We start from the raw sequence: 24,177 nt of genomic DNA on the forward strand, positions 1-24,177 counted from the left end.
TGCCAGCTCATCAAACATTACCAAGGGTTTGAGTCAAAAGTGCGCGAACAAGATGCAACATCATTGTGTGAGCAAACACTTGAGTTGAGAGAAAATAAATGTAGAGCAGAGGAAGGGTCCCATGAGTGCAGGCCAGTGTGCTGCACTCAAATTAAACTTGAGAGCTTGTGATATATATATTATATAGGCAGGGGGGGGGGGGGGGGGGAGTTCTAAGCTAACATATGGAATTGTTTTAAGATGGTCATACCAAGTATCATTTAGCTATTTGACTTGACATTTTTAAGGTATAAAAATATATTATATTTTTTGGGGATGAAACATTGAATTTGGCATTACTGCTATTAGCCAACAAAAAAACTGATTCACAACATGGAACAACAGATAGTCACAAGAAAAATCTAAACAAAGTTTGTTCTGAAGTCCATCTTGTTTGTGAGTCTCAGTTTTCCACAGAGGGGTCATATTAGTGTGTAACCCAAACCGTTTGGGCACTACAGACAGAAGTTGGAAGAAAAGGCTGTACCGACTTCAGGCGAGTCTTGTGAGGCTTGTGGGCGCCCTGGAGCAAAACAGAGAACACCATCGTATTCATGATAGTCTCAGCTGAGTGTTAATTGTTTGTAGGCCAAACTGTTCGTTCTCTACAGACGTTTTCACAAGACCACATTTCGGGATGTCTCTTGGTCTGAAAAACAGAGCTCTAGCTCTGCCACCTTCCACCACAGAGGCAGAAGGGTGTTCACTTTGGATGTGGTGGATTGAGACACAGTCCATGCAATCAAAGACATATCTCTATCTCAAACAGACAGATTTTTAATGGGGATTTTCACAGGGTGTGGCCATTGTAGGCCAAGGGTCAACGATTTCAATATTGAAATTGAAGTAGGTAGTTATTTGGTCTTCTGTTATTAAAGCAGGCTATTGATGAGGCAAGCTAAGTGAACATCAGCTAGCAAGGAAGCTAACTATCTAACGATAGCTAGCCAACTTTTAACCACATATGAACGACAGGCTCGATTCTGTCTTATGTAGTAAAATTTGAAATAGTGTTTTTTACATTGGAGAAAAGTAGACAGAGCTAGAAAATGGTATATCATACACTACAGTTAAGGAACAATGGGAAAGTAATTCTGCTTTGTTGATAAACTTGTATCCTCACTTTTGTGAAAATGGCCTTTGAAGGATTTGGTTTGGAGAGCTCTTCTTTGTCTACACCCATTCAGCATCGTTCACACCCTCTTAAGCTTTTACCCAACCCAACTCTTTAATGGTTGATCCAAGCATTCTGTCCTAACAGCAGCTGTCAAGCACCCAAGCTAAATGGCTAACGTTGGCTAGCTTGTTCCAGACACAAATGAAAGAACAGCTCAGTGACTATTTTTACCCGCCCTAGCAGAGTTGGTTAGGCGGTTTTTATGTTGTCCGGAGAATTGGTGACTGCAACAGTGCTGCTGGCAACAATTTACGCATTTTTGCCAATGTTTACTGACACTGGCCATATTCAACGGGTGTAGAGTGTTTGTAATTTTGTCAGCTATTCTGCACTCTGGCATCGGAGCAGATAGCCAGAGTGAATTTACCAGCTACGTTTATCAACAGTTGTCGCAGTGACATTCTATTGAAATGGTTACTTGACTAGTGGAGTCTTTTGTTAAGACATGTGGCTAGCTAGCTAAACAATGAACCATAATGCCAACTAAAACCTCCTGGCATTGACAACTTAGATGGAAAGCTACTGAGGATGGTAGCTGACTCTTCAGCCACTCCTATCTGTCAAATCTTTAACTTCTTACGGCTAAGGGTTCCCCTAGCGGCACCCCTCGACAACATTCCGCTGAAAAGGCAGCGTGTGAAATTCAAAAATATTTTTTTGAAAAATGTATCTTTCATACATTAACAAGTGCAATTCACCAAATGAAAGATGAACTTCTTAGAAAACACTGAAGTTTTTAAAACTGTTTGAGTGATGTCTGTGAGTATAACAGAACTCACATGGCAAGCAAAGTCCCCAATGAAATCCCCTTGAGATATGATGTTGCACTGCCTAGGGGTTCCACTAGATGTCAACCATCAATAGAAATTATAATGAGACTTCTATGGTGTTGTGGGAGTGAATGATAGCAGAATCAGTCATGTTTCTGGCAGTCAGCCATTTTCTGATCATGCTTATTCCTCATGGTAGTCACTTGCGTTCCATGGCTCATGAAGACAAGAAGGAATAGTCCAATTGGAACTTTATTGAAGGTATATGTTTTAAAATATCCTAACGATTGATTCTGTACATAGTTTAAAATGTTTCTTCGACCTGTAATATAACTTGTTTGTGTGTATGTATGTGCGTAGGATATCTACTGTTTGTGTGGAAGTATGTGCGTAAGTAAGAAGCAAGGTATAAAATGGATGTCTTTGTATAATGGACTTCAGAACGTTCTCGTGAATAAACTGTACTAACCTTTTGCATAAGCTGTGTCGTGTCTTTGGCATCATTAAACTGAAGATGAATCGTTATCAAATAACAAATTATTATTACGCGATTAAACTGATTAATCCTGTAATTAACTAGGAAGTCGGGGCACCAAGGAAAATATTCAGATTATAAAGTTATAATTTTCCTAATATAACTTTCAGATATTTTCATACAGTATCTGATCAATAGTCTTCTAATTAATGAATTCTTCTTTACCTCACGTTAGTCTTTTCCAAACGTCGTAAATTATCTGCAATGAACCCAGTCTTCACTATGAGTCATCCATACATCAATTGTCTCAAATCATTTATTTACTAACTAAGTCATTAACAGAAATGCATAAACAAACAGTAGATAATTACAAGGAAATGATAACGGAGTTTCCCTAGTGGGATAAACCGGTATCGCAGCTTGGTGGACAAAAAGGGAAGTGGGGGTCAACTGTGATGAGACACTACAAAGTTGATAATTATAACAATTGAAATGCTAATCCTTTGCACATGAACACTCACTCATTCGGGAATAATTGCAATCAATATATATATTTCCGCTCAGTGTGATGTCGGGATCTCTGTTGAAAAGTTTGTTTCTGTTGGAGAGTCTGTCCGCCCTCTCTGTCGTGGTTAGAATGGTAGGTTCAGTGACATAAATTCATGTCATTATAGAATAGATGTTTTGGCGGTTGTCGGTCTTCGCATTCAATGATACCGAATTCATTAGCTGCAGGTTAGTAATTAATATATAAGACTTGTTCTTATTCTGTCGATATCGATAGTCTAAGAGTTTAACCACGTGGGATGGTTAAAAGATTCAGCAGTCTGGTCTCAAACCTTGGCCCTCTCATTATCAAGGTAAGCTGGTCTGCAACCTTTGTCCCCTCGTAATTGAGAGAAACATGGTCTGGTGATAGAAAACCCGGGTGGGGGTTTTATTCGGAAGAGAAGAAAAGGGCCTGTCCCAGGATGCCCGACCAGAACTGTGCTCATGGGCGGTCCTCTGACTTAGTTAACTCCTATTCCCATTGGAGTTTTTCATTAAACAGTCCAAAATCACATTACACAATTTCACAAACAGTATCATCCTCACTCATTCATCTTATACAACAATTAGATGTAAGCCTCATAACTGAGGCTATTATACAAAACAAAAAAATTAAATCGACCCCAAAACCTTGAATGACCACACTTTGAATTGATACAAAAAAAGACAGCAAAATTACGTAGCTAAGCCAAATAGATATTTTCTGTGCTCACAAAATGTTGGCTAAACCCTCAAACAAAGTACCATTCATAAACGTCGTGGAAAACATTATAATATCCTTTGTCTCTTGCCATGTATTCACAGGCTAAACAAACAGGTTGAGAAAACTCTTGCTCTATTCTCTGGAGGTGGGGCTTGGCCTTAAGGTACCTCCTCCAAGTGAAGTAACTTATATACATCTCATCATTCTTGTCCAATTGGAGGAGGAAGTCAGCCAGTGCCTTTGCATTAGTAAAGTCATTTACATGAATGAAAGAATCAGCTGGGAAAAACTGTTCATAGTTCTCTCTGGGTGGGCCCAAGACTACTGGTACGGTTCCTGCTACAAGTGGTCCGTTCACCTTTTCTGTGATGTAGTCTCTGTGGATTGAATTCTCAAATGAAAGGTAGAATTTACAGCTAGCAAGGGTTGAGTAATAGTCCTCATACTTCAAACGACTCCCTGTAAAAGCAGCACCAAAAAGATGTATCTTGATGTGTTTGACCAGCTCTTGATAGTACTTTGCTCTGGTTCCTGTCCCTGTTGCAGGATTGTTGTTGCTCACAATCCAACAAACCAATTTATCTTTCTTGGGCAGCACAAACTCACTGTCCTTTTCATTCTTCACGGTTGTCAATTCATTTCGCACTGTGATATCAGCATCTCGTCTATAGCCCAAAGTGAGGTTAAAGAGGTTTTCCACACCTGGTTTTCTGGCAGTATTTGTTGGTGATTCCAATTGAAACCAGATCCATTTCTGAAAATGTGGACGAGGAGACTGAGGCAGGTTCTTCAGGTCCCAGCTGATGTCTTGGTGAAAAATAACCACTCCGTCTGCTTTGTCATAAAGGGATCTGTCATCTGTCAGAACACAGCTATCGATGTTGAAATGGGTTTGGCAGAACGAAAAATTCCATCTCACACCCAGTGGCCAGAACCAGAGCAACACAAGTGGCTTTTCCACAGGCTTTTTGGTAGGTGAGGAAACATCTCCATTTGCCAAAAATGGCAAATCCTCCAACCGAGATGAACATGCAGTAGATGAGGGTTTAAAGTAAACAAAAAATAGTACCACTGAACACAAAACACCAAGAGCAGCTATCAGAGTTAGATGATGTCTTCGGTTGGAAGTTGTTGATGACATGTTTGTCCTGTAAGAAAGAAACACAACTTTAGACATTAAGTATATAAAGAAGGAACAGCTTGAAAAGATTTCACATGCGTTGCTTTATGCTCTGATTATACGGGTAGTTCTAAACCTGAATGGTGATTGGTTAAAACCACATTCCAGCCGTTGTCTTTTCAACAAGTTACCACAGGCTAAATCTATGATGTTAAAATGCCTTTATAATCTGTTCCAACTGAATCAAATTCACCCGTAATCAGTGTATGGTGAGTCATGCAGTTTTTCTGAAAGGTTTCTATCAGTTTTTACTGCACAAACACAGAATAATGACAATCATTAACAATAGGAAATCTTAAAGGCTATTATTAACAGTGCTTGTAGGCCGTCATTGTATTGAAGAGTGTGTTCTTAACTGACTTGCCTAGTTAAATAAAGGTTAATTTAAAAAAAAAATTGTTTAAATAGCATGCAAAGTGTCCTCAAGTAAGTTAACATTATCCTGAGGACATAGACTGTATAAAAGGTGTATGACTGCATTCTCCTAAACAATAATACACTTTTGAACAGAGCATGTTTTGTTAATAGGAAGGCTTTAAATCAAACATGTTTAAAACTCTTAACAGTGAAATCAGGTTTGAGAAAGAAAATAAACCATCCCTTACCATAGAGGGCTCTTGTTAGTGTCAACTAGACTAGTGACGAGGCACACCTATGCCATCATGCCTTTCATTAGAAATGCAAAATAACCTGTCTGACAACTAGAGACTTATACTTTCAGAGCATTGAGGTTAGAAGCCTCTTTTGCAATGGGGGCCCAGGTAACAGGAGTGCCTTTATACAACTCATAAAACAAACGCCCTTAGTTCCTAGTGTACATAATTCTCTATTTTCAATTTAATGCAGGGAAAATATGTGTAACAACATTCAGCTAACCTTAGCGGAGTGATCTAATTATCAAGGACAATGTTTTTATTTTACCTCAATTCCTTTTACCCTGAGCATTATGTGAATTTGATTCATTTGTATTATTATTTGTTCACTGGTTTGACATTTTCACTGCACTGTTAGGAAGTTTGATTTGATTTCAAATGAGCTACTTTATATTGTCACTTTAGTAGTTTTTTTACACAAATATTTGTACTTCTACTTGAGTAACATTTCATTAAAGTAACAGTACTTCTACTTGAGGAGGATATTTCATTAAGGACGATTGAAAGCCACTTAGCTAACAGAACACAGGGGGTTATCTTTCATAGAATCTTTTCTAATGTAAACCAAGTAGAGTGTGGTATACCTCAAGGCAGCTGTCTTGGTTCTTTACTGTTTTACATTTTTACTGATGACCTACCACTATCCTTAATAAGTAAAGCCTGTGTGTCTACAGTGCATTCGGAAAGTATTCAGACCCCTCACTGTTTCCCGATTTTGTTACATTACAGCTTTATTCAAAAATGTATTTAAAAAGTAATCTCATGAATCTACACAATAACCCACAATGACAAAGCGAAAACAGGTTAAGAATGTTTTGCACATTTTAAATGATTAAAAAACTTTATATACTTAAGTATTCAGACTCCTTGTTATGATACTCAAAATTGAGCTCAGGTGCATCCTGTTTCCATGAATCATCCTTGAGATGTTTCTACAACTAGATTGGTGACCACCTGTGGCAAATGAAAATGATTGGACATGAATTTGAAAGGCACACACCTGTCTATATATATGGTCCCACAGTTAACAGTGCATGTCAGAGAAAAAACAAAGCCATGTGTTCGAAGGAACTGCCCGTAGAGCTCCGAGACAGGATTGTGTCGAGGGACAGATCTGGGGAAGGGTACCAAAAAATTTCTGCAGCATTGAAGGTCCACAATAACACAGAGGCCTCCAACATTCTTAAATGGAAGAAGTTTGGAACCACCAAGACTCTTCCTAGAGATGGCCGCCTGGCCAAACTGAGCAATCGTGGGAGAAGAGCCTTGGTCAGGGAGTTGATCAAGAACCCGATGGTCACTCTTACAGAGCTCCAGAGTTCATCCCCTCACCTGGGTGTTTAGGTTATCATCGAAAGACAAAACCAGCAAACACTATGCCCCCTCCCTGGAATGAGTTTGACTCTATCAGTGTGAGTAATGACTACAAAAATCACTTAAAGTAACTGTATTCTGATATAGTAGCCCTTTCCTGCAATCAATTACCAAAAGCGCTGTCCTTGACCTCAAGGGAGGAGTGTTGTTCTTATTTTTCATAATGAATAAAGATTATTTAAAAAAGACAAAACTGGATCCCAGGAGGAGTAGCTAAGGCGGATCCTAAAAAAAATAATAAAATAAAATCTTTCCACTCCTGTTCTGAAATATACTTGGACAATTCTGCAGAGTTCATTTTTCATTTCCGTGTACGTAAGTGACACCAACAGGGAACAGCACAGGATGAACAAAACTTAAAAAAGTCATGGTAAAACAACCAACACAGGGGTTCATATTCCCCATGAAAAGACATGATGACTTTGGTGTGGAGCGAGAATTTCCCAGCGGCATTGATGGCCATGCCCCCTTGGTGTGGCTGTAAAAACAAGAGCCCCTTAAAACAATTCATGTGTGCCCTTGGGCTGAATCTAATAATTATAATTCCCTTCTCCCGGATGTAAATCACCATGCTCTGAAGTACCTCTCACTCACATGACTCTTTCAGATATCTCAATTCTTATTAAGGCATCTGCATACTAGGTATGGTTTGCTCCTAGCAGAACAAGGCTAGTAGGCGAATTGAACGTTTGTGCCTCGCATACTCCCTTTAAAGACCGTCGCTTGAAAAATGTGAAAAAAAGTGGCAATAGTAAGGTCTGTCCCACTTGATACTGTAGCTTCCTGAAGATAGTCAAAATGAATCTGGGGTGGCAGCGTAGCCCAGTGGTTAGAGTGTTGGACTAGTAACTAAAAGGTTGCGAGTTCAAATCACTGAGCTGACATGCTGTCCCTGAACAAGACAGTTAACCCACTGTTCCTAGGCCATCATTGAAAATAAGAATTTGTTCTTAACTGACTTGCCTAGTTAAATAAAGGTAAAATTAATTACAGATTTCTTGTGTTGACTCTTTTTCTGAAGCGCTATTAGTTGCACAATTTGACATCTAACTAAGATGTTTGGTGCAGTATTTCTCAAGTCAAAAAATTAGCATGAAAATGAGTCATCTCTCCTTGAATGACAAAACTATTCTTAAATCCCTACTGTTGACCAATCGTAGACGAAGGGGCTTAGACTTCGGCTACCGAAAATCATAAAATGTCTTCATAATATATGATGATATTTTGATGGGAAGCCTTTAGCTAATGCATGTCAAGTGTTTGGGTCATACTTCCAGGCCTTGAAGCTCCAGAGCACAAGTGAAGACAGACAAAATCGGGGATGCAACAGCATGCGTCCTTATTAAAATCTGACGTGCACTTTGAAGATGTTAGAAGAACTGTCCACATTTAATTTTCCTCATCCAACAAGACGAGTAGCCTAACAAACAGTAAAATCCCTAGCCTATGTCAATCTACTTTTGCTCAAAGTAGAAATGTTTACATTATATTGGTCAGCTTATCATTCTGTGCGAGGAATAAATATTCCAAAACAGACTTTGGGACAGTTGTGGGATGATATATCCTATATTCATACAACCACTATACATGAAAAAAAAACTACATAAAAAGGAAGGGACAGAAAATAACAATAATTTCAATCTGAGTGGTCTCAACAGAAAGACTGGTTGTGACTGTGCTGCTAGCAGCCAACTCTACTGCTTCCCCAGACTGCTTTTCTCCACCAGCGATAGCATGAGCTGATTACTGTGACTTGAACAACTTGCCTATAGCACTCAACAAGCATGAGAAATCTATGTCTCACATCCAAAGCCAGATAGCTCTTAAGACATTAGGCAGCTCACTGATTGTTCAATCAATGTCAGATCTATGGATACTGAACATGAATATGCACAATGCAAAGTTAACGACCAGCTGGCTGGTTGGTTTAAGGACATATTCAATCAATCCCTATCCCAGTCTGCTCTTCCCACATGCTTCAAGAGGGCCACCATTGTTCCTGTTCCCAAGAAAGCTAAGGTAACTGAGCTAAACGACTACCGCCACGTAGCACTCACTTCCGTCATCATGAAGTGGTTTGAGAGACTAGTCAAGGACCATATCAACTCCACCCTACCTGACACCCTAGACCCACTCCAATTTGCTTACCGCCCCAATAGGTCCACAGACGATGCAATCGCAACCACACTGCACACTGCCCTAACCCATCTGGACAAGAGGAATACCTATGTGAGAATGCTGTTCATCGACTACAGCTCAGCATTTAACACCATAGTACCCTCCAAACTCGTCATCAAGCTTGAGACCCTGGGCCTCACCACGCCCTGTGCAACTGGGTCCTGGACTTTCTGACGGGCCGCCCCCAAGTGGTGAGGGTAGGAAACAACATCTTCACCCCGCTAATCCTCAACACTGGGGCCCCACAAGGGTGCGTTCTCAGCCCTCTCGTGTACTCCCTGTTCACCCATGACTGCGTGGACATGCACGCCTCCAACTCAATCATCAAGTTTGCAGACAACACTACAATGGTAGGCTTGATTACCAACAACAACGAGACGCCCTACAGGGAGGAGGTGAGTGCCCTCGGAAGTGTGGTGTCATGAAAATAACCTCACACTCAACGTCAACAAAACAAAGGAGATGATCGTGGACTTCAGGAAATGATCGTGGACTTCCATGTGGATAGGCAGCACCCCCCTATCCACATCGACGGGACAGTAGTGGAAAGGGTAGAAAGTTTTAAGTTCCTCGGCGTACACATCACGGACAAACTGAAATGGTCCACCCACACAGACAGCGTGGTGAAAAAGGCGCAACAGCGCCTGCCTATGCCGTTCGGCCATCCCTCATCCATATATTTATATCTACATATTCTTAATCATTCCTTTACACTTGTGTGTATAAGGTAGTTGTTGTGAAATTGTTAGATTACTTGTTAGATATTACTGCACGGTCGGAACTAGAAGCACAAGCATTTTGCTACACTCGCATTAACATCTGCTAACCATGTGTATGTGACCAATAAAATGTGATTTGTAGATAGCTAGGTCTTTCAAAATCTGGTTAATTACTGCTACATCATACTACCTAGGTAAACAGGAGTTGGCATTTCTTGGCAACGATGAGAGTGCCAGCTCATCAAACATTACCAAGGGTTTGAGTCAAAAGTGCGCGAACAAGATGAAACATCATTGTGTGAGCAAACACTTGAGTTGAGAGAAAATAAATGTAGAGCAGAGGAAGGGTCCCATGAGTGCAGGCCAGTGTGGTGCACTCAAATTAAACTTGAGAGCTTGTGAGTGTGACTTTCAGGGAGTAGAATTGCATTGCAGTAAATTACTACATGGATGTCTTTTCTCCCTCACAAATTTTCCAGTTTGCTCTCCAAAATCCATTTTTGCTCTCGCAACAGCGTACTATAATTCTATAACAGGAAATTCTAGCCAATAAACAGCCTGTAGCTATCTACTGAAACACAATTGACCAATCAGGGCTTGACTGCTCTATAACCAGATTTTTTAACATAGAGAAGAAAGGGAACAGTGAAAGCTGAACAATGTCTGACAATAATAAAGAGGTAAGTTCGATAGATTTTCAGTAGAGAAACTAGCTAACCAACTAGCTAGCTGATTAACCCTCTAGAGTCAAAGCCCTGTCTAAGCCAGGAGGAGGGGGGGGGGGGGGGGAGTTCTAAGCTAACATATGGAATTGTTTTAAGATGGTCATACCAAGTATCATTTAGCTATTTGACTTGACATTTTTAAGGTATAAAAATATATTATATTTTTTGGGGATGAAACATTGAATTTGGCATTACTGCTATTAGCCAACAAAAAAACTGATTCACAACATGGAACAACAGATAGTCACAAGAAAAATCTAAACAAAGTTTGTTCTGAAGTCCATCTTGTTTGTGAGTCTCAGCTTTCCACAGAGGGGTCATATTAGTGTGTAACCCAAACCGTTTGGGCACTACAGACAGAAGTTGGAAGAAAAGGCTGTACCGACTTCAGGCGCCCTTGTGGGCGCCCTGGAGCAAAACAGAGAACACCATCGTATTCATGATAGTCTCAGCTGAGTGTTAATAGTTTGTAGGCCAAACTGTTCGTTCTCTACAGACGTTTTCATAAGACCACATTTCGGGATGTCTCTTGGTCTGAAAAACAGAGCTCTAGCTCTGCCACCTTCCACCACAGAGGCAGAAGGGTGTTCATTTTGGATGTAGTGGATTGAGACACAGCCCATGCAATCAAAGACATATCTCTATCTCAAACAGACAGATTTTTAATGGGGATTTTCACAGGGTGTGGCCATTGTAGGCCAAGGGTCAACGATTTCAATATTGAAATTGAAGTAGGTAGTTATTTGGTCTTCTGTTATTAAAGCAGGCTATTGATGAGGCAAGCTAAGTGAACATCAGCTAGCAAGGAAGCTAACTATCTAATGATAGCTAGCCAACTTTTAACCACATATGAACGACAGGCTCGATTCTGTCTTATGTAGTAAAATTTGAAATAGTGTTTTTTACATTGGAGAAAAGTAGACAGAGCTAGAAAATGGTATATCATACACTACAGTTAAGGAACAATGGGAAAGTAATTCTGCTTTGTTGATAAACTTGTATCCTCACTTTTGTGAAAATGGCCTTTGAAGGATTTGGTTTGGAGAGCTCTTCTTTGTCTACACCCATTCAACATCGTTCACACCCTCTTAAGCTTTTACCCAACCCAACTCTTTAATGGTTGATCCAAGCATTCTGTCCTAACAGCAGCTGTCAAGCACCCAACCTAAATGGCTAACGTTGGCTAGCTTGTTCCAGACACAAATGAAAGAACAGCTCAGTGACTATTTTTACCCGCCCTAGCAGAGTTGGTTAGGCGGTTTTTATGTTGTCCGGAGAATTGGTGACTGCAACAGTGCTGCTGGCAACAATTTACGCATTTTTGCCAATGTTTACTGACACTGGCCATATTCAACGGGTGTAGAGCGTTTGTAATTTTGTCAGCTATTCTGCACTCTGGCATCGGAGCAGATAGCCAGAGTGAATTTACCAGCTACGTTTATCAACAGTTGTCGCAGTGACATTCTATTGAAATGGTTACTTGACTAGTGGAGTCTTTTGTTAAGACATGTGGCTAGCTAGCTAAACAATGAACCATTAGTGCCAACTAAAACCTCCTGGCATTGACAACTTAGATGGAAAGCTACTGAGGATGGTAGCTGACTCTTCAGCCACTCCTATCTGTCAAATCTTTAACTTCTTACCGCTAAGGGTTCCCCTAGCGGCACCCCTCGACAACATTCCGCTGAAAAGGCAGCGTGGGAAATTCAAAAATATTTTTTAGAAATATGTAACTTTCATACATTAACAAGTGCAATACACCAAATGAAAGATAAACTTCTTAGAAAACACTTTGAAGTTTCTAAAACTGTTTGAATGATGATGTGAGTTTAACAGAACTCATATGGCAAGCAAAATCCTGAGGAGAAATCAAAACAGGAAGTGAGAAATCTGAGCTTTGTTTGTATTCACCAGAGTCCCCAATGAAATCCCCTTGAGATATTAATGATGTTGCACTGCCTAGGGATTCCACTAGATGTCTCATTATAATTTATATTGATGGTTGACTTCTATGGTGTTGTGGGAGTGAATGATAGCAGAATCAGTCATGTTTCTGGCAGTCAGCCATTTTCTGATCATGCTTATTCCTCATGGTAGTCACTTGCGTTCCATGGCTCATGAAGACAAGAAGGAATAGTCCAATTGGAACTTTATTGAAGGTATATGTTAAAAACATACTAACGATTGATTATGTACATAGTTTGAAATGTTTCTTCGACCTGTAATAGAACTTTTTGAAGTTTTTGTCCGATGTAACGCTGACCAGAATGAGCGTTTGGATATGTATACCAAACGCGCTAACAAAAGATATTTGGTATTTGGACATAAATAACGGACATTTTCTTACAAAACAAACATTTATTGTGGACCAGGGATTCCTGGAGTGCTTTCTGATGTAGATCATCAAAGGTAAGAGAATATTTATCATGTAATTTCTTGTTTATGTTGACGTCAACATGGTGGCTATTGTGACAAATATTTCTTAGCGCCGTCTCAGATTATTACATGGCTGGCTTATTCCGTAAAGTTTTTTTGAAATCAGACACAGCGGTTGCATTAAGGAGAGGTATATCTATAATTCCATATGTATAACTTCTATTATCATCTACATTTATGATTGAATGATGTGGCTATGATAAATATGAACCTTATCAAACAAAACATACATGTATTGTGTAACATGAAGTCCTATTAGTGTCATCTGATGAAGATCAAAGGTTAGTGATTCATTTTATCTCTTATCCTGCTTTTTGAAACTCCTCTCTTTGACTGGGGAAAAAAATTACTGCGTTTTTCTTTGGCTATATGTGGTGACCTAACATAATCGTTTGTGGTGCTTTTGCTGTAAAACATATTTGAAAATCGGACACTGAGGTGGGATTAACAACAAGAATAGCTTTACAATGGTATGAGATACAGTGGGGCAAAAAAGTATTTAGTCAGCCACCAATTGCGCAAGTTCTCCCACTTAAAAATATGAGAGGCCTGTAATTTCCATTTTAGGTACACTTCAACAATGACAGACAAAATGAGAAGAAAAAAATCCAGAAAATCACATTGTAGGATTTTTTATGAATTTATTTGCAAATTATGGTGGAAAATAGGTATTTGGTCACCTACAAACAAGCAAGATGTCTGGCTCTCACAGACCTGTAACTTCTTCTTTAAGAGGCACCTCTGTCCTCCACTCGTTACCTGTATTAATGGCACCTGTTTGAACTTGTTATCAGTATAAAATACACCTGTCCACAACCTCAAACAGTCACACTCCAAACTCCACTATGGCCAAGACCAAAGAGCTGTCAAAGGACACCAGAAACAAAATTGTAGACCTGCACCAGGCTGGGAAGACTGAATCTGCAATAGGTAAGCAGCTTGGTTTGAAGAAATCAACTGTGGGAGCAATTATTAGGAAATGGAAGACATGCCAGACCACTGATAATCTCCCTCGATCTGGGGCTCCACGCAAGATCTCACCCCGTGGGGTCAAAATGATCACAAGAACGGTGAGCAAAAATCCCAGAACCACACGGGGGGACCTAGTGAATGACCTGCAGAGAGCTGGGACCAAAGTAACAAAGCCTACCATCAGTAACACACTACGCCGCCAGGGACTCAAAATCCTGCAGTGCCAGACGTGTCCCCCTGCTTAAGCCAGTACATGTCCAGGCCCGTCTGAAGTTTGCTAGAGAGCATTTGGATGGTCCAGAAGAAGATTGGGAGAATGTCATATGGTCAGATGAAACCAAAATATAACTTTTTGGTAAAAACTCAACTCGTCGTGTTTGGAGGACAAAGAATGCTGAGTTGCATTCAAAGAACACCATACCTACTGTGAAGCATGGGGGTGGAAACATCATGCTTTGGGGCTGTTTTTCTGCAAAGGGACCAGGACGACTGATCCGTGTAAAGGAAAGAATGAATGGGGCCATGTATTGTGAGATTTTAAGTGAAAACCTCCTTCCATCAGCAAGGGCATTGAAGATGAAACGTGGCTGGGTCTTTCAGCATGACAATGATCCCAAACACACCGCCCGGGCAACGAAGGAGTGGCTTCGTAAGAAGCATTTCAAGGTCCTGGAGTGGCCTAGCCAGTCTCCAGATCTCAACCCCATAGAAAATCTTTGGAGGGAGTTGAAAGTCCGTGTTGCCCAGCAACAACCCCAAAACATCACTGCTCTAGAGGAGATCTGCATGGAGGAATGGGCCAAAATACCAGCAACAGTGTGTGAAAACCTTCAAAACTTACAGGAAACATTTGACCTCTGTCATTGCCAACAAAGGGTATATAACAAAGTATTGAGATAAACTTTTGTTATTGACCAAATATTTATTTTCCACCATAATTTGCAAATAAATTCATTAAAAATCCTACAATGTGATTTTATGGATTTTATTCTTCTCATTTTGTCTGTCATAGTTGAAGTGTACCTATGATGAAAATTACAGGCCTGTCTCGTCTTTTTAAGTGGGAGAACTTGCACAATTGGTGGCTGACTAAATACTTTTTTGCCCCACTGTACATGTATGTTTGAGGAATGTTAATTATGAGATTTTTGATGTTTTGAAAATGGCGCCCTACACTTTGACTGGCTGTTGTCATATCGCTCCCGTTATAATGCGATTGCAGCCATAAGAAGTTAATCTACCCATCGTATCCGATTTCAAAAAGACTTTACAGCGAAAGCACAACATATGTTAGGTCAGAACCACGTCACAAAAACACAGCCATTTTTCCAGCCAAAGAGAGGAAAGATCAAATGAATCACTAACCTTTGATAATCTTCATCAGATGACACTCATAGGACATGTTACACAATACATGTATGTCTTGTTCGATAAAGTGCATATTTATATCCAAAAACCTCAGTTTACATTGCCGCGTTACATTCAGTGATTTTGCAGAGAGCCAATTTACAGAAATACTCATAATAAAAATTGATCAAAGATACAACTGCTATACACAGAATTAAATATATACTTCTCCTTGTTGCAACCGCTGTGTCAGATTTAAAAAAAACTTTACAAAAAAAGCAAACCATGCAATAATCTGAGTAGGGCGCTCAGACAACAAATCCAGCCAAACAGATATCCGCCATGTTGGAGTCAACAGAAGCCAGAAATAGCATTATAAATATTCACTTACCTTTGATCTTCATCAGAATGCACTCCCACGATTCCCAGTTCCACAATCAATGTTTGATTTGTTAGATAAAGTTAATCTTTATGTCCAAATACCTCCTTTTGTGAGCACGTTTAGTACACAATCCAAACTCACGAGGCGCGGGCAAGTCCAGGCGAAAGTTCAGACGAAAAGTCATATTACAGTTCGTAGAAACATGTCAAACAAAGTATAGAATCAATCTTTAGGATGTTTTTATCATAAATATTCAATAATGTTTCAACCTGATAATTCCTTTGTCTGTAGAATTGCAATGGCAGTCTTCCACTTGTCCCTTTCCTGTATCCGCACCAGATGGTAGGTGTTCCGTAGGGCCAACTTGGAGAACACGATGGCCTCCTGGAGCAGCTCGAAGGCCAGAGAGCTGAGTGGTAGAGGGTAGTGTTTCTTCACAGTGATGTCTTTGAGGCCCCGGTAGTCGATGCACAGGCGCAGGGTTTTGTCCTTCTCCACAAAGGAATACCATGTGCCAGTGGGGGAGGCAGGAGGACGGATTAACCCTCAATGTAGGTCTCTATAGCCTTGGTCTCCGGACCCAACAGAGAGTAGAGAGTCGTCACGGGGAGGAGTGGTGCCTGGGCAGGCTGCGCTGACATCAGGCAATTAGCGTTGCAGAATGGGCTCCAGCCCATGATGGCACCAGCAGACCTGTCAATAAGGGGATTGTCAAATCAAATTGATTTATATAGCCCTTCTTACATCAGCTGATATCTTGTGTTGCTGGAGCCAAGAGAATCCCAATACCACGGGAACCTGAGGAGATAAGCAGGAATTGAATCGTCTCGCTGTGGTTCCCTGACACACGTAGGTTGATATTGTGGGTGACCCGGCCTATAGAGCACCCGTCCAGGGCTCTAACGTCCATGGGAATGGAGAGGGGCTGAGTGGGGATGCCCAGCTCGGACACCGGGGTAGCGTCCATAAAGCTCTCATCGGCCCCAGAGTCGATGAGTACCCGGAGAGATTTTGACTGGTTCCCCCACAGCAACATGGCATGAAAAAGGGTGCGAGTAAGGGGAGAGGAAAAGTTCTCCATATGGCCCACCAGAATACTCGCTCCTACTGATGAGCCTGGTCTTTTAGTGGACTGGTGGAAACTAAATAACCAGCAGTCCCGCAATACAGGCAACTCTTTGTGTGAAGCCTGTATAGGCGTTTTGCTGGGGACATCCTAGCTCTGTCTAGTTGCATCGGCTCGGGAAGAGGGGAATTGGCAGACCTTTGAGACTCTCGTGGGAACCCAGGTAGCATAAGGTTCTCTCGGCATCGAAGCCGTCGAGGACTTCTGGGTTGTGAGGCTCCTTGTGAGACTTCTGGGCTCCTCGCGAGGAGGCGAGGAGGAAGCCTTGGGCGGGCAATTGAAATCAAACCTCCTCTCCTTCCTTTGCTCCCGTATTCGCCGATTGATCTGAATTGTCAAGGCGATGAGCAAGTCGAGATCCGTCAGTAGTTCCTGGCCTGCGAGTTCGTCTTTCACTTCCTCTGATACTCCGTGCAGGAACATGTCAAACAGCGCTTCTGGGTTCCAGGCAGATGTGCCCTGGCACCACATGGTCATCAATTACTCTGCGCATGAGCAAGCTCCAAGAATTGTCTGGGATGACTCTAGAAGTCCCCCCCCACATGGCAGCGCAAAAACACCATGATCAAGGCCACTTATTTTGCATGCACACGCTTTGTTTATCAATTCAACAATTTAAACCAGTTCTGCAAAAGTACTTGTGTAACCAAAGCAACAATAACACTTATGGCAGTATGGAATAACACTACATACGATAAACAATACGCAAAGCAGTATTGGCAACTTACATTAAAGAATAGTAATAGTCATACATTAAAACATATGGCTGAAATGTATCAAAGTAACAAAGTAATTAGTGGTTATTAGCTATTATTACACAGCATGAAAAATCCCCAATAATCCCAGGCCCTGTCCCTGCAGGAGGCATTTTGCCTTTTGGTAGGATGTCATTGCAAATAAGAATTTGTTCTTAACCGACTTGCCTAGTTAAATAAAGGTTAAATAAAAATTAAATAAAAGGACTGCCTTTTTTCAACTAATCAAACATACATCGTTTCATAGATCTGCTTGTAACTATGAAGGGAGGGGATCCTCTTTTAGGGTCATAATGTGAGGGTGAGGTCAGTTTTGAAAGGTCAAGTGAAATGATAAATAAATACAGGCTCTATTTTACGCTATACCCGCAATAACATCTGCTAAACGTGTATGTGACCAATAAATTTGATTTGATTAAGTGTTTTTGGGTGATTATACAACTACGGGAACTTCTATGTCCTCGGGTCAGTTTGGGGGATTTTATAAAAAATAAAACAAGTACAAATATATGTATGTTCAGTTCACACTGGAATCATCCCATACTTTTTTAAACACCTCTCTATCAAGTATTTTAGCTACTTTTCAGATACATTTTATACTTCAATTTCACTATTTTGCCCTTGTCCCTGACCCAGACTTTTAAGCTTCTACTGTGTTTTGCTATGAGAAAACATTCATGATTACACATTATATAATGGTATGTACTACAGAACGAGTCAATTAAATAAAATCTATATCAATATTTGTGAGTAAGCCCTATATAAAAAATACCTGTCCTTTGGGAATGGTGTCATTTCCACCACTGAGGACAAATTCCTCATTAATAAAGTTTTTTCAAGAGAATGTTAATTTAGTTACCATGGAAACATATTGTGACACTGAAGCACATGGCTGCAGTGGACAGTTGTTCCAGATGTGATGTCCAGAAGTTGAAGAAAAATCGAGGTAAATATTACTTGTGTAGAGAATATTTTAATTGTCAGTAATTTCCAAACAGGCTATAATTTCCTTAATTTGTGGTAGAACTTTTGAATTTTTTGTTATATTTTATGTATTTAGTGTAAACAATATGCTAGCTGTAATACTAACCAAAGCATGCTAAGCAGTCTGTCAATTTTCTCCAGAAACTGTAGAAGTGTCATTTCCATCAGTCATTTCCATCACAAACTTAAGTGTGGTGGAAATGACAGAAAGTGGTGGAAATGACACAAATCCATTATCTTATTCGTTTTTACTTTACTTTTTTTTTTTTTTTACTGTAGGCTTGTTTAATCATGTTTTAAATTAATTGAATCTAGAAAATGCTCCAAGGTTGCTCTAGTTGAAAACTAAGTAGTATTTGTCTTTATTTTTTGAAGATGCCACATAAAACAGCACAGAGGTCACAGACAAATAGATACAAAATGTAAAAAATTATCCTATATGATACCAGGAACATCTGCAAAAAGACAGGGAGAGATACTGGAAGAAAAAAGAGAAGGGAGAAGTGAAATCTATCTCTGAGCTTACAAAGCGAGAACAAAGAAACAAGAGAAGACAATGGAAATGTAACCAACGGAATAGAAGACAGACTTTAAAGAGAACAGTTGCAATGGAGACCTACCTATCAGGCAACACAACACCTCAGTCACCAGATGACTTGCAGCGAGAACATGAGGCTAACATACCTGCCCCTAACACTCCTTCCTCATTGTCTGCAAGAGGAATGAGAAGTTGAATACTTGCTGGAAGGAAAAAGTTTGGAAGAGGGCGCTCAAAAGCATACAGAGATCTTAGTATGACAAATGTCAAACTTAATAAATGCTTTACGGAAAGCTGACAAATACAAAAAAAGTATGATCGACTGATGAACAAAATGGAGAGACAAGATTCCCCAAAGATAAAGACAAAACAGCAAATGAAGGGAACTCCGAAGAACTTGAGAAGCATTTTGTTTCAAAATGCCATCATTGCAGAGTTAAAACAAAAGTATTAAAAAAATGTGCAGTGCCAAGGACAAACAAGTGGCTTCAAAAATGCACAGAGGCACTATCCTGAGAAAGTATGAAATTCAAATGTCCTACTGTGAATTCTGCAAAAGGTGTCCTTTTTGGGTTGTCAAGCCAGCAGTCCAGGATAGGGACACGTGTGCAAAACCCACGCCAACCTTCAGTTCATGGCGGACAAACAAAAAGTGATCAGCTGCAGCAACATTGAGAAAGTTATTGAGTCTTGGCTGTGAGAACCTGAAGAAAGAGTGCATGTATAGAGTGCTCCCTTTGCCAAGAAAAAGAGCTTAAAACATCTGACTTTGATGCTGGTGAGCAGACATGGTGGTTTGAGTGGATAAACAAAGCTGAAGAGAGGGAGAAGAAAAACAAAGAGGGAAACATGGAAAGTTCACTGTACATTTGACAGTATAAGAAAAGGTGTGTGGCATACTGCATATTCTACTGGAGGACTTCTCCAACGGATTGAAAGAGAAGTTGGGGAAACACGTGTACAACATTCGACACCAATACTTCAAACTGAGAGAAATAAAAGAGAATCTGGGGAAAGAGGAGATAATTGTGCATATTGACTTTGCCGAGAACTACCTGTGTAAATACACCAGTGAAATCCAGGCAGTTCACTTTGGTGATTCTCACAAGCAGGTGACCCTCCGCACCTGTGTTGGATATACCACAAATGATACAGTTTCACTTTGCTCACTGAGCTCTTCTATGCGACATGATCCCTCTGCTATCTGGGCCCATCTTTCAAAAACACTGACCTACTTCCTTGAGCTCTGCCCATCGTCTACTGCAGTACACTTTGAGTGATGGCCCTACAACCCAGTATAGGTCTAAAAATAATTTATACTATCTCTCCACCCTTCCCTTTGAAATGGGCTTCCAGAGAGTTACCTGGAATTTCCTAGAAGCCGGACATGGAAAAGGCCCAGCTGATGGGGTAGGAGCAGCTGTGAAACGAAGAGCAGATGGAATTGTGGCACAAGGCAAGGACCTCCCAAATGGAAAAACTGTATTTGAGGAACTGTCAAAAGATCAGTCAGGTATCAAGCTCTTATATATCAGAGGAGGAGCTAGAGAGCATGGAGGCCCTCCTACCGGATCACCTGGAGACAATCAGTGGGACAATGAAGATACACCAGGTAATAGTTGTGGGTTATTTTATGTCAAATGTCACATTTGTTATACAAACATATTATCACATTATCACTAGACTATGCTATGATACACATATTCCGAATGTGCATAACGTTTTGAATTTCCTGTGTTTCCAGATCGTCACTGACAGTCCAGGGGAGATAACTTGGCGGCTACACAGTTGCTTCTGTTCCTTTCCACATCACTGCAGCTGTTTCAGCCCACAGACTGTGACTCTGGTTGAAAAAACAGAGGCAGACCAAGATAGAAAATTCAACTCATCTCAAAGCACCATCCAGCCCATTGAAGATCTAAGTGAAGCATTGATTGGAAAGTGATGTGTGGTTGAGTATGATCAGGACGTTTACCCTGGTATCGTGCAAGACATTGACGCAGAGAGTGGTGCTTTTGTGAAAACCATGAGTCGTGTTGGCCCCAACTGTTCTAAGCCTTAGATACACTTGGAAAATCACTATACAGTACATACAAAGCAGGGCATTAAATCATACATAAAATAAAACATTTGTAGCTCTCAATTAACTCTTCCTTCTATACATGTGCAAGAATTTCTATTTGTAGCATCTGTAACACATTGTTCTCAAGTGCTAGTTCCAGTGTTTTGGAATCTTACTTTGTCTTATATTAATTACATTTTTAACAATGGTTGTTGTTCAAAATGTTTGCAATAAAATATTGTTTTCATAAGTATATTTCTTTTTTACATAGATGTCATTTCCACCACACCTTGTCATTTCCATCACAACCCATATTTTGGAGGTAAATTAGTATGTTATGTATAATTTACATACATTTATTTGTTTTAGATATGGAAATCATATGGTTGTTATCTTAATCTCACTAAAAGGTTGTGTGGAAATATCTTATTTTTCATGATAGATACATGTTTCCAGCTGTCACCAAGGCAAGTTTATACATTCAGGCGTCGTGTTGAATTATTAATATTAGGAAAACCTTAAAAATCACTTTAAATATTATTCAATACAAGTTCATGTACAAATGTATAAGAAATCCATTATAAATCAATTGTATGATATTTCATTTTCAACTAAAATGGATGGTTAATGACGAGATGGGAATGACATTTGTCTATGGCTGTCTATGGCTGTCTATGGCAGCCATCAGATATAGTTTCTAGACAAATCAAATACTGGTAAAAGGGTGTTTTAATTTCTGAAAGTTTGCACGGTCAAAGTTGCATAATCACCCTTTTACACATGTAAAATCATTTTTTAAAATCTATTTCAGAAGAGACCTAAACCATATCACATTGCAGAACAAAGCAGAACAGCAGGTTGGAACTATATTAGTAAAAGGTCGAGGTTACTTTTATAAACGAATTAATACACCTCACCTATCATTATAAAATGCCCATAAAATGGTGTTGTACTGAGACCAAAAGTGAACTATTGACAGACACAATCCTGAGATTTTTTAAATTTATTTGACATTTATTTAACTAGGCAAGTCAGTTAAGAACAACTTCTTATTTTCAATGACGGCCTAGAAACAGTGCCTTGTTCAGGACCAGAAAGGGTGCGTATGGCGGGTGGGTGCGTATGGGGTGGGTGCGTACAGGATGAAAGCAAATCGACAAATAAAAGTCTGGTCTGAAAGACTAGAGGTAACATGGTAAATCTGTGACACTCAAATTAGTATGATATGTGTTACATTTGGTATGGTTAAAGGAGACAGATGGTTACTTAAGGCAAAAACGAAGGTAGGGTGTTTGGTCGGGGTGGGTGGGTAGGTGTATAATTCTAATCTCAGAGTTTAAAATAATTGGCAACTTTAACTATTTATTCCATTCTAGCTACATTGCAACTGCTTAGTATGTTAGCTAACCATTCCCCTAACCTAACCCCAACCTCCAGCCTCGCTAACGTTAGCTAGAATGTAACATATCATACGTTTTGCAAATCCATACCATATAGTACGTTTTGCAAATTCGTAACATAATACGAATTACAATTCGTAACACATCATATGAAATGGGTGATGGACATCCTTTTAACGATTGTCGTTGGTGGAAGAAGGTGAGAACCAAGGTGCAGCGTGGTACGTGTTCGGCATTTTATTAAATATAACTGAACACTAGATCACAAAGTGCCAAAGTGCACAACCGAAACAGCTCCGTCAGGTGCACCACACACTAAACAGAAAATAATTACCCAGACAGAAAGCTGTCCCTGATTGAGAACCATACCCGGCCAAAAACAAAGAAATACAAAAACATAGAAAAAAAGAACATAGAACGCCCACCCTAGTCACACCCGGGCCTAACCAAAATAGAGAATAAAAAGCCTCTCTATGGCCAGGGCGCGACAATCCTCAAATTAATACATACTGTAACGACCCTGGGTTTATAAACGCGGAAATAGACTGCAGCACAGTCAATAGCGCGCCGGACCTCGGGCTCAAAGGTCGAGGGTTCGGGACCTGCTCCCTGTTGTTTCATTACAATACCATATGATGTCGAAAAGCACTAATCCAACACGGCGGATTTAACACAGTTATGTTGAACACCTCAAGATAAAAATGTAATATTCAATGTCGGAGGACAGGGGAACCTATTTCAAAACGAAACGTGACTATTGTACATACAGACTATTTAATATTTTCACCACCGGAAATGGTAAAGGTCGAAACAGATCAGTTAAAATCAATAAATGCCCATCTGGGTATTGTTAGTGTTTAAATACTGGAGAGTTGAGCCCAAATCACGGACGCTGGACAGAGTGGATTTCAGTCGTAACAAAAGACAGTTTTAATGAGTCAGAGATATCTTGTCCCGCAGTTTTACGTGCACGGACCTAGTTCACATAACTCGGCAAGGAGCTAGGTGAAAAAGAGACCTTATTCAACGGTTACATTCATTTTTATACATATAATAAAGTAGGTGGAGTCTTGTCGTTTCGGTCTTCTTGACAGTCAATATGATTGAAACCGAAGTGAACGTAAAAAGGAGAACGGCGTACGGAGAGAAGCCTTACCTGACATACACGCTAGAGCCATGAGAGATAATCTGGTACTTACAGGTATCCAAGAGAAAGAAGACGTTCCCGAATCTGTAGTTAGATCGTTCCTCCTTACAGCGCATCAGATCCCACGTGAAGCTATCAACAAAATCCAACTCGAAAGTGTACACTGCTTCCGGAAGAGGTATAAACGCCCAATCGTTGCCAAATGTGCTTTCTTTAAAGATAAAATAATGGTTAAAAGCCTGGGTAAAAGACACGAAAATAGGCATGGATGACCAGTTCCCGAAGGAAATTGCAAAACGGCGTAAAGTTCTGTATCCAATTTTCAAGGAAAATAGATTGGAAGGGAAACGCGTAGTTCTCGTGGTCGATAAACTGTAAATTGATAACCAGTTGTTCAGAGACACAAAGACTACTCCATGGCTATTTAAAAAATTACAAAGTTCTCATAGAGGAGACAAATAATGAAACACACAATTCTAGCCCTGT

The 24,177-nt window shown here is 40.1% G+C and overlaps 1 protein-coding gene across 2 annotated transcripts; it reads right to left on the reverse strand.

The window, feature by feature from the left end:
* Positions 1–3,601: 3,601 nt before the first annotated feature.
* Positions 3,602–23,828, reverse strand: LOC139407354 (4-galactosyl-N-acetylglucosaminide 3-alpha-L-fucosyltransferase 9-like). Of its 2 annotated transcripts, none has more exons than XM_071151067.1 (2): positions 23,744–23,828; positions 3,602–4,861 (listed from the first exon to the last, which is right to left on the reverse strand). In XM_071151067.1, exon 2 carries the CDS (start codon positions 4,852–4,854, stop codon positions 3,742–3,744), a length of 1,113 nt encoding a protein of 370 aa, XP_071007168.1. In that variant the 5' UTR covers positions 4,855–4,861; positions 23,744–23,828; the 3' UTR covers positions 3,602–3,741. The 2 variants fall into 2 exon arrangements, with proteins under 2 accessions (XP_071007168.1, XP_071007169.1); XM_071151068.1 differs by lacking the exon at positions 23,744–23,828 and adding an exon at positions 5,499–5,573.
* Between the last annotated feature and the right edge of the window lie 349 nt (positions 23,829–24,177).

The sequence above is a fragment of the Oncorhynchus clarkii genome, chromosome 4 (genome assembly GCF_045791955.1).
Source record: "Oncorhynchus clarkii lewisi isolate Uvic-CL-2024 chromosome 4, UVic_Ocla_1.0, whole genome shotgun sequence".
Classification (NCBI taxonomy): domain Eukaryota; kingdom Metazoa; phylum Chordata; class Actinopteri; order Salmoniformes; family Salmonidae; genus Oncorhynchus; species Oncorhynchus clarkii.